Source organism: Dunckerocampus dactyliophorus, chromosome 2, assembly GCF_027744805.1.
Source record: "Dunckerocampus dactyliophorus isolate RoL2022-P2 chromosome 2, RoL_Ddac_1.1, whole genome shotgun sequence".
Classification (NCBI taxonomy): Eukaryota; Metazoa; Chordata; class Actinopteri; order Syngnathiformes; family Syngnathidae; genus Dunckerocampus; species Dunckerocampus dactyliophorus.
In genome coordinates this window covers 8,993,988-9,005,364 of record NC_072820.1, presented here as the reverse complement: position 1 = coordinate 9,005,364, position 11,377 = coordinate 8,993,988, and the positions used below count along the sequence as shown (strand labels likewise).

The 11,377-nt window shown below is 42.5% G+C and overlaps 1 protein-coding gene across 3 annotated transcripts in view; it reads right to left on the bottom strand.

Moving 5' to 3' along the window:
* Positions 1-1,736: 1,736 nt before the first annotated feature.
* pik3r2 (phosphoinositide-3-kinase, regulatory subunit 2 (beta)) overlaps positions 1,737-11,377 on the bottom strand; it is a 37,622-nt gene continuing 27,981 nt past the window's right edge. For all 3 annotated transcript variants that reach the window (XM_054767715.1, XM_054767717.1, XM_054767716.1), the window contains 13 exons: positions 10,693-10,761; positions 10,414-10,566; positions 10,131-10,341; positions 9,970-10,055; positions 9,650-9,752; positions 9,211-9,309; positions 8,902-9,082; positions 8,690-8,809; positions 7,558-7,700; positions 7,286-7,462; positions 7,053-7,124; positions 6,772-6,942; positions 1,737-4,973 (listed from right to left, as the gene is read on the bottom strand). In XM_054767715.1, coding sequence (XP_054623690.1) covers positions 4,766-4,973; positions 6,772-6,942; positions 7,053-7,124; positions 7,286-7,462; positions 7,558-7,700; positions 8,690-8,809; positions 8,902-9,082; positions 9,211-9,309; positions 9,650-9,752; positions 9,970-10,055; positions 10,131-10,341; positions 10,414-10,566; positions 10,693-10,761 — 1,793 coding nt within the window. In that variant the 3' untranslated portion in view covers positions 1,737-4,765. The remainder of the gene's footprint in view (positions 4,974-6,771; positions 6,943-7,052; positions 7,125-7,285; positions 7,463-7,557; positions 7,701-8,689; positions 8,810-8,901; positions 9,083-9,210; positions 9,310-9,649; positions 9,753-9,969; positions 10,056-10,130; positions 10,342-10,413; positions 10,567-10,692; positions 10,762-11,377) is intronic.

Sequence of the window (11,377 nt, the reverse complement as noted above, 5' to 3'; positions counted from 1 at the left end):
TATGAACTGTTTCGCCCTGATTTCAAAGCCGCCGCAGAGCCTGAAGATAACCCCGACGCCTCCTTTCCGATTTGTTTCAAGCACAATCCAAATGATAATTACATCATCCAAAAATATAGATATCTAAGTATATATTTCAAAATAGTTATTCTGTATTACGTCTCTCTTTTTTTACTCGCCAAACTTTTACAAACACCAAACCGCATGTTCCTCGTAGTCAGTGAAAGATATGCTTGGTGCATGAGGCCTTTTTCAAGAAAGATCATTTACAGTGTACCAAAGCTGATGAAAAAATATTTCATTCTTTGAATGATCATTTGCTGTATAGAAAAATCGCTTTTCAAGATACACCCGGTCACAAATGCATATGTAATACACGAGCAGGAAGGAAGCTAAGCGCGAATGAGACCTGACCATATGCCCGCGTCTTGCCTGTCTGCTACTAAAGTTGCATTGCCTCCGGCCTTTACGCATCTGTCACAAATATGGCAGCTGAAAGCGAAAAAGCATTATCGAAAAGCTGATTGCTGAAAACAAACAAACAAACAAAAAAGAAAGCAGATCCAAAGTCACCTGAACATCCCTGAAACAAGTTGCAAAAAACTGACACTCTTTTTCCAGACATGTATTTTTTCCTGATTCACCCAATAACGACCGTGAGCATTTACAGGTGCATCTCAAGAAATTAGAATATCTTCGAAGAGATACTTTATTTCAGTGCAGTGGAACCTCGGTTTTCAATGAAAATTATTGACACTAATATCTCGGTTTTAGTACACTGTTTCAGTTCTCGTACGGCCAAACAGTGCCACTACACACACTGGTCGAGTCCAAACAAAGCATCCACGCGCAGACGGTTCAGTCACTGTGAAGAATGGATGGTAGTTCTTTTAGAGTTGCGACACTATAAACAGATTCCGGCCAGGAAATCCTTGGTGTGTTTTATTTGTTTATAAAATGCACACAGAACGATGAACAACTCATATCTGTCTCCTTCCTTCCTCCTTTCAAGCACTGCGCTGTGTGCTGATGAGGCGTTCAAGCCCACTGCGTATTTGTGAGTGTTAGAGGAATCTGTGTGTGTTTTTTTTAGGACAGCTGCAAAAAAGTTGCAAATGCCAGAACTTTGATAAAGAAAATAAGAAACTACTGAATTCAAGCAAGAAGTCACAGGAAAGTGTGAAGGTTGCATCTGTTACAATGGGATTGTAATGTAAAGGATCCTTAGTTCACACAGGTTGCAGGGGGAACGGTTTAACAGAAACACACAACAGATAGTGAGCTGGAAGTTCAAGTTATCAAGTACACAGCTCTACCTGTCCACTCTTTAAAGTTAAGTTTGTAACAGACTAGAATGAAATAGCGTCCGCGTCCCTCTTCCTTCCCCTTCCGCCTTCCTTCTCCCTCCACTCATCTCTGTTTGTTAGTCATCAATAAAAGGTACAAGTCAATTTCAATGTTCGTTTTAATTCGTCATTTATATGCATTTTGCTTTGTTTTCTGCATGTGATACTATAATTATTTTCTAGAAAATGTGTTTTGTGTTAATATTCCTGGGTGTCTGAAATGGATTCATTGGATTTACGTTATTTCTTTGATTCAGTTTTCGGTTTTAGTATTCGTCGGACCTTTTGGAATGGATTCATGATGAAAACTGAGGTACACTGTACAGCAAACAAACTACAAAAACCTGAATTGGTCTCTTAGTCTGAAATGAGCTCATGAAATCAAATACCTTTTGCACAATATTCTAATTTATTGAGATTCACCTGTATTGCATGGAGCAATCCTACTCATCATGAAGGTGAACTGTCCTTTAAAAAAAACAACAACAACAAAAAAACAACAACAACAAATTGTAGTCTATTCGTCTTGTTAATTTGGACAAATGTAGCGTGTGGATCAAAGTGCATGAGAAGCCAGTTGGGAAAGTATTACAAAGCTAATATCGTGACGCTTGTGTCTGCAGAAGAACAGCAGCATAAACTGTACATTGAATACTGTGAGCTTAAAACTAATCAGCTGCAGGCAACTGAGCTTCACCACACTGTACGGGTTTTTAGGGACTACTTATTTGTGTGTGGGACAGACAAAAAAAGTGCAGTCAAGTGTTGGTCCAACAAACTGGATGACAGATGTCAGCAATGGCAGGTGACGTAGTCGTTCACATGGAACTAACATGTCATAAATGCTGCATGAGTTAAATGGAGAGCTTATCTAGTGTGTTGCAAACAACTACACTGGGTCTTGGCTGTTCACATTGTAGTTTGAGTGTTAAATCGGACCAAATGTAAATGAAAACAAAGCAAGCTTGCGTGCAAAGTGAGAGAGCGCACCAAGCTACTGTATAGCCCCCCACTGAGAAAGTAACAATTCACATGTAACAACAAAGAGGCACAACCAAAAACCTAAAACATGCTGATTTACTCACATACACACGCGCACACACACACGCACACACACACACACACACACGCTGGTTCTTGCTGAGAAAAGGTGAACGCATGGTGGGTGCAGCATGTGGCAGCGATGGCACCGACGCTGCGGCAACAACAAACAAAGAGGAGAGGATGCGCTCATCATTGACGAAAGGCACTTCTTATCTCTTCACTCTTTTTTTTTTTTAAAGCCCTCTGAGCAGAAGCGCTGACCTGACCTCTTGTTCAACCAAAAGACATGTGCAAAAAGTACAGTACAACTGAATAAGCCTGGCTAAAACATGGCTGAAATCAACACTGGGGAAAGTTGGGCCAGTCCAACTAAACTAAAAAAAGGTACCATAACATTGTATGTAACATTGAATGGTTTAGGATGCTCAAGATCATTTGCCTGATAGCTGAAGCTGCTGTTTTACATTTACTTGGGAATTGTACAAGGGAAAGCGACACAATGTCAGGATAAAAAATAAATCAAGTCGTCACACTCCTTAGATTTGACAACAGATCATACACCAATTGACTTATGTCCTCTCTGCAACACCACTCTACAAAAATAATTCTTTTTTTGGCAACTTTGATTTATAATTGACTTACAAGTGAGCGTTGTGCTTTCAGAGTGAAACCTGAATTGAAACGAATATGGGAGAAGAGGTGAAAGCAAAGCAGTTCTTCTCCTCGGACTAGTCTGTTGTGCATAGTACAATCACGCATATCATGCTTTACTGTGTACGCACAACAAGTCGAAAACCAAACGGGAAGGACTAGGTAATCTCGCCGACCATTAAAAAAAAAAAGTTTTCTTGCTACATGAAAGACATCCTTCATTTGGCTCACAGTAGCTGGATGCAGGGAACGGAATCTAAGCTACAATCTTAAAAGAAGAAAACTCACATACACCAACTGCACATATGGCTAAAATATACTGTTATATTACTGCTTCTTTTTTCTCTGTACATTAAATCTTCTACAGCTCTGTGAGTCAAGCTTGTGATAAAAAAAAGCAACAGTCAAGCGCAAGAAGGGGAAGTACTGTGAGTAAATACTATTCAACAAAAAAAAACAAACATCTGCAATGATCTCAGAAACTGTGTATCTAACAAGAGACAAAGCAAATACAGTACCGTAGATACAATAATCACATAGACCGATGCTCTGCAAGTTCCTTTAGCGTGTAGGAAGCAGACACATACAAGGAGCACTAACAGTTAAGTCAATGGCTACAGGTGCTACAGTTTAAGGAGGAAACAAAACAGAAGCTGGATGCAGGAGTCTTTCTGGAAATTTCAGTCAGACGGAAACCTGAATAGTGACGAACTGCATTCATCAATGTCCATCTTGTGATTGAAAACTATTTCACCATATATCAAATAAGTACCATGCAATTTTAGACTCTTGTACCTCGTCAGTTCAAACAGAGGCTTGCTGAGATAAGAGCAACAAGCCAAAGCAGGTGGAAACAAAGGAACATCTGACCAAACCAGAACAAGTATATTTTAAAGCTGTAACTGTGTCTATTGTGACAGCCTCCTCCTGTCCCACCACTCTCTACTAGTGACACAGGCTTGTGGTCATTGAAAGCTATTACTATGGTACTTACACAAGCGTCAAATTCAATTAGTCTTTTCTACAACCCAAGCCCTCCCCTTTCCCCTTTCCCCAGGCCCCAGTGACGACACCGACCTGGTCCAACGATTTCTCAGCCGTCTTACGGTGTGAAGCAAGCAGCCTGGTTTAGCCAAGCCAGTCCTTTTTGCAGGATGACAGCTCAGGCTTTTGTCTACTGAGAGTTTGCAGGCAGTCTGGGGATAACAGTTTGGGCCTTTGTCTATAAACAGTTATCATGAGTTTAAGGCAAAAAGAAAAAAAAAGTGCCTCCTGTAAATCGTCCCATCATCCCACAATATCTCCCTCCCGCCCGCTTCAGGATGTCTAAAAATGTTATTAATGTGTGCTTATCCTTGAACACATGTTCTTCTTCGGAATCCAGATGTGTTATTGTAAATTTGTCACACTGGGTTTGTGTAACTGACACTGTACAGTCCCTGGCTGGCGAACGCAGCTCGCTGTGTCATGCAAACTGTACAGTGCTGAGTTACAAAGTTGGTGTGCTTATTGTGAAGCCATGCTGCTAGTAAGAAGTGCCCTTAGTTGCACTGGGGTCAGATGAAAAATATAGCCCCCCGCCACTAGCTAGAGAGTCAGTCATGCTTGTTAAGTTGATTTGATTCACCACTTAAAAACATGAACGACCCCCTTCTTTCGCGTCCAATGCATTTGAGTGAAAATTGCCCCACCCTGTTTGTCTCCCTTTGCTGCTGCTGGTGAATTCATCTGGGGTGCTGGTTCTGGTTTTGAGAGCGGGCCAGGACTGGGTATGCTAGATTTACATTCAGCTGCTCATTGTGTTGGATCAAGGAGACATTTTTGTAGTGAAGCACCAGATCTTTCAGGGAGGAGTAGAGATTGTATGGCTCGGCGAATCCGTAACCCGTGGTCGTCTTGTTGATGACGCAGTGTTTGGCGTCGCCGTCCACGCTGCAAAAAAAGAATTGTTGAATCATTGTCCCACCAGAAAAACAAGATCAGTTCATATCTACTACTAGTACACCAGCACAGTGCAAGACATCCCTCCAACAAATCATATCTCAGCTCAATCAGTATCTAAAGCAGGGGTGTCCAAAGTGCGTCCTGGGGGCCAATTGCACCCCGCAGCTGTTTTTTTTTTTTAGTGGCACATTCTAAAGCTATAATATAACAAGAACAAAAATAAAAATCAACAGTAATTTTACAAGAATAAAGTCAAAATATTAACAGAAAAAAGTAATCTAATTAGAAAAAGTCATAATTTTACTAGAATAATGTCAGAATATTACAAGGAAAAATATCATTTTAGGAGCATAAAGTTGAAATATATATAAGTCTATTCCAGGGTGCTGGAGAGAAGGGTACGACCGTTAGTCGTGGCCTCGGCTACAGCAGGTGCAATGTGGTTTTCGTCCCGGCCGCGGAACACCTGACCAGCTCTACACCCTTGTAAGGGTACTGGAGGGTACATGGGAGTTTGCCCAACCAGCCTTCATGTGCTTTGGAGACTTGAAAAAGGCTTTGACCGTGTCCCTGGCTGTGTCCTGTAGGGGGTGCTCTGGGAGTACAGGATTGGTGGCACGCTACAACACGAGCAGGAGCCCGGTTCACATTGCCGCAGTAGGTCGAGCCTGTTTCCAGTGAACGTTGGCTCTGCCAAGGCTGCCCTTTGTCACCGATTCTGTTCATAATTTTCATGGACACAATTTCTAGGCGCAGCCAAGGCGTCTAGTTTGGTGGCTTTAGGATCTCATCTATGCTATTCGCAGCCGATGTGGCCCGATGGCCTCATCAAGCTGTAACCTTCAGTGTTTACTGAGGCGGTTTGCAGCTGAGCACCCAGCACCTCCAACTTGGAGGGCATTGTTTCAGTCGGAAAATGGTGGCTTGCACCCCACCGGGTTGGGATTGAGGTCTTGCTCCAGGTGGAGGAGTTCAAGTATCTTGGGGTCTTGTTCACGAGTGAGGGAAGGTTGGAGCGCGAGGTCACCAGGCGGATCGGCGCAGCATCTACCTGACCGTCGTGGTGAAGAGAGAGCTGAGCTGGAAGGCAAAGCTATCAATTTACCGGCTGATCTACGTTCCCTCTCTCACCTATGGTAACGAGCTTTGGGTTGTGACCAAAAGAACATGATCGCAGATACAAACGGCTGAAATGAGTTTCCTCCATAGGTTGGCTGCACACACCCTAAGAGATAGGGTGAGGAGCTCGGTCATCCGGGAGGGGCTCAGAGTAAAGCCGCTGCTCCTTCACATCGATAGGAGCCAGCTGAGGTGTTCCTGGTGAGGTGTCCCGGGCTTACCCAGCTAAGAGAAGGCCCTGGGGCGGACATAGTACACTGGAGGGATTATGTCTCACAGCTGGCCTGGGAATGCTTTGGTGTCCTCCCGGTGAAACTGGAAGAGGTAGCCGGAGACCGGAAAGTCTGGACTTCCCTACTGAGACTGCTGCCACTGCAACCCGGATAAGCGAAAGGAAATGGAATGGAATGAGCTGTGTCATTCCAATTCCATTTCTGTTCTAGCACAAAATGCAGTCTCTTTTAACCAATCAATGGAATGTGATTTGTCTAGCTCCACTCTTTATGAAAATGGATGGCTGCCAAACAACAGATCAGTTCTTTTGGTACTCTTTCAAACAAATCAAACTGTCAAGTAAACTGTATTGGGTGGTGGAAACGGGGCTTTATCAGAACAAATGGGAGATGATCCTTCCTTTCCAGTGTTCAAACAAGCATGAGGTACTCACACAACGGAGCAGGCGTACGAGCCCTTCTGCGATTGGCTCTCACGGATGAGGAAGGTTCCATCACATTTGCCCCTCAGCATTTCCTCAGCCTGGGTGCGCTTGATGTCACCCACATACCACGTGCACTCATCATGATGGGGCGAGCCCTCATCGTCCTCCAGCGAGTACGAGCTGGAAACACGGGCATCATATTTAGGACATTTCAATAATCTTTATGTCTACAGTGGATACATTAATGAATGTGTTACAGTACCCAGCAATGGTATTTGAGCTACACTTACTCATCAGCATCGTTTTTTATGCCAAGCCATTCGTTAATCTTTTTCTGCCTTGTACCCTTCTGTGTCAGCCATCTGATAAAACAAGAGCACACATTTAATGGCAGCTACAGCACAGAACATGGTGAACAAGTTTAATAAATGAGTTGAGCTTTGTGAGCATCATTGCATGTAACAGTACATAAGCTATTAAACAATAACTACAGTGCAGAAAAAATAGCATTGATCGCCCTTACATTAAATATTGGTCTCTGATCTTGCGGAGCTGCATGAGATCTGGCTTGAGGCTGTTCATCTTCTTATCAATTTCTCTGTTATCCGAGACCTGCTGTCGCAAGTCCTGCTCCAGCTTTCGCTTGCTGTCATGGATCTCCTTCACACGAGACTTCAAACGCTCAGAGTTGCTGTGGATCCTGATCAAAGTGGGAAAAAATGAAGTGAAAAAATACAGTATTTCAATAACATCACGTTTAACAATCAATAACCTCATGGTAAAGCACAGACTCACTTTTGAATCTCCTTTTCATTGCCTTCACGCTGGAATCGCTCCAAAGATTCTTTGCTGTAACGCTCTTGAGTCTCACATTGCTCTTCAAATATTTTGATGGTCTCGTTGAAGGCCTCAATGGCTGTGCGTTTCATCTGCAGCTCCTGTGGTCAAACCAAATATCACTGTCCATTCATCCATTTTCTACTGCTTATCTTGTGCAGGGTCACGGGTGAGTTAGAGCTGATCCCAGCTGACTTTGGGCGAGAGGTGGAGTACACCCTGGACTGGTCGCCAGTCAATCACAGGACACATACAGGTGCATCTACCAATAAATTTTACTATTGTGTAGAAGTTATTTGATTTTAGTATCTCAATTCAGACAGAGACCAATTAATGGCTTACAAAATTTTTGCAGTTCATTGGCTGATGAAAGCAATGTTGAACTTTTTGACAATATTTCAAATTTGATGAGATACTGAATTTGGGGTTTTTATTAGCTGTAAACTATAATCATCAAATTTATTAACAAATGAAGAAAAACATTCTTGAAATACTGTATTTCACTCAGTGTGCAGTGAATCTAGAGAATATAACAGTTTCACTTTTGGAATTTAAATACTGAAATAAATGTACTTTTCAAACACAATCTAATTTATTTATCGTATATACAAACAATCATTCCTGCTCACATTCAACATTGATTCAAGGGGTGTCACAAGATCTACCATGATTAAAATGTGACAAGATTTCTTGTTCAGAAAAAAAATATCTTGTGGGCACTACGCCTGGGAGGATAATAAATTAATTAATCACACAATAAATGAAAATGAACTCGATAATTTTTCCAGCCTCGGTCCACTGTGTGCATTGGTTTCAGCACCTTTGCACGTAGAACAACAGCATGAACGGCATGAGCCCTTTTGTCAGTCAGACAGTCTCTTTGTCGTGGTGGGTGGAAGCAGGTGAAGCAAACACACAGAGTGCAGAAGAGTAATATAGTAGAAATTAAATTAGTAGATTGCAATATTTTGTCATATAATTTTTATTTTTTGTATTTTTTAAGTATTAGCAGTGGCATGTTTTTTAAAATATTTTTTAGTACAATATAATTTGATTTGCCACATTATGCGCATGAATATTGAACTCCTACCTGTGAGGTGCGTGTGTACTCCTCATAGAGGGCGTCGTACTCGCGACTCTTCTCCTGGTACTGCTCGTGATAGACCTTCAGCTGTTCACCAACCTCCTCGATGCTGTTCTCCTTCACCAGCTGAACCGCACACATACAACGCATGATCATTGAGAAACACGCTGTCAACTGGAAACTTAAAACATCTTCTCACGATGCTGTGTTGCACCAACCTGTTGGTATTTTGAAACAGGGTACAGAAGTTTGGTGTCCAGCTTGGCATTGTACTGGGCCAAGGACTCATGGCGGTAATGGTTGATCAGCTCAACCACAGACAGGAAGGTGAGAGGCTCTGAGAAGCCGTAACGGCCATCTCTGTGGTAGATCTTTATAAGTTTGTTGTTCCCGCCTCTCCTGTTGGAGCAACAGAACATTAGGAAAAAGCAAATGCTTTAATTTACTATATCTCAACTTCTTTATAACTACTCCAATCATTCATAAGTGAATTTCAGAATTTCGATAAGTTAATCAAATTTCTTCACCTGAGGGTAAGAGTGTACTCGCCCTCCAGTTTGCTTGAGGCATCTCGAACCAGAAAGGTACCATCAGGTGTGTCTCTCAATTTCTCATTTACCTCCTCCCTAGAAATAAAAACAACAAATAGCTATTACAAACATTTCCCATGCCGGTATAAACCAATAAACTGTGATACACAAACTAAAGTTTCTGCTTTCGAGTGAGCACCATCTCCCAACAGATGAGCAGTTTCAGTGGCAGATTATTATCACTGTCCCACTCCACTGAAAGATTGAGCAGGTCATTCCTCCCCTGTGCCATACGGCTTTTCTATCTATCTATCTATCTATCTATCCATCTATCAAGTTATCAAGAATGGTGTGCCAATACAATGTTCAATAGAACAAATAAATCCAAACTACAGGAAATTATCATGCCCCTTTGAATTTTAGGAGTGGTGCTGACCTGGAAATTTCTCCCCAGTACCATTCAGCATCGCTGAGAAGGGTGCTTATGTCTGTCATGGCTGATGGTGCCATTTTTGACTTAGTTGGCTTTGCTGGAAGAACTGTAATGACATTAAAATAAAAAAAACAACATATAAGCACTAATGAGGTGCATGCCGACAGTCTTGTTAAAGCTACACAGCTAACATTTGTTACAAACTGGCAATCAAAGTAAAGAGAAATAGACTTATAATGAACTTGTCTGTAGGGTCACATACTGTAGATTGAAAATGCTAAAAGTAAACAATGATTTGTTGCATTAAAAGTAAATGGAGTTACCTGGGGGAGTGAGGTCTTGCTCTGCAGTCCTCTCAATCAGAAGCCTTTCCACTACAAGAGCTGGTAACTCTTCATCCAAAGACAACCTGTCAAAGCCATTACTTGACAGTTGATCAACGCTTAGTAAAGAAGCAGAGTCCACCTTCTACAGTCTAACTTACCCCGGAGTAGAGAGACCTGTTCTCATCAAAAGCGGTCCAAAGACCTTCCCCAGCGTGTGCGTGTCCAAGCAGTTGCTGGCCTGTGCCTGTGTGACTTTAGCCAGGTGTGCGAGGAGGTACTGCAGGGTGAGACGGTGATGGAGAGGGACGGTGGTGGAGCTCTCGAGGACTTGGCTTACCTCTCTGTCATGGCTGCCAGCTACAGCACCATCTACAACAGAGATTGAAAGGCTGAGCTGTGCTTTTCAGCCTGACTTTACATTCATTCGTCAGTGTTTCCTACCCGCTGACTGTTGTAGGACCTGCTGCTGCTGTGTGATAGCAGTTTGGAGCTGAGCGTATGTACAAGCAGGGATGACAGGTGAAGGGAGGTCTCTCAGGTAGTGCATGACACATTCTGACAGGATGGCCACATCCGTCTGACTGATATCACTCTCTGCATATAAGGAGTCAAGCTTGACTTTAAAAATTACATGCATGCGCAGAGCTCTATGCAGGGATGATAGAAGTAATTTTGATATAAATGCTATTGCACACAATTCGAATGCAGAATAACACTCACCAGGATTTAGGCTGTGCACTGGGCTGTCTGAACTAGCAGTCATCCTGTACAGAGTTGTAGAGTCCAGACCTGAGAAACACAGAAAATATATTACTCAGTTTATTTGGATAACCTGCTATGAAGTAAACCACTTGAGGTGGCCACGGCAGTGAGAAATCTGATGTGCAAGCAGCATGTGATTTGAAATTGTAACTTTTGGACATTTGACATCATCATTTACCACTTGGTACTGCCACCAACTCAAGGAAAAGCACTCCTGTTAGATAAACATTTTTTAAGCTTTTTCCACATACGGTACATGCCAGTGTAAGTCCTTTTTTCCCCTGTTTCTACAAGCGAAAGACGGATGACAACATTACTCATTTCCAATGCACAAAATCCTCCAGGAAAATTGGGTCTAGACAGTTTGCATCAGGAAGGCAATTTCTTGAGACAAGCCAGTCTCTCAGGTAGTTGACAAAACCTCAACGTCCAAGCAGAGTGTGTGCATCTAATTCATGGATGCATTTCAGCACCACTGCTACATCAAGCTATTTACATTCAGAGACAGACCTCTTGCCGCCCCGGTGGATATCAATATTGAGATTTATCCCGCATGAAAGGCATTTTTGGCAGGCGCCTCAAAAACAAGAGTTGTTCTCCCGCCTTTGTAGTGTTGCATGATACGGTTAAACAGTCAAACTAG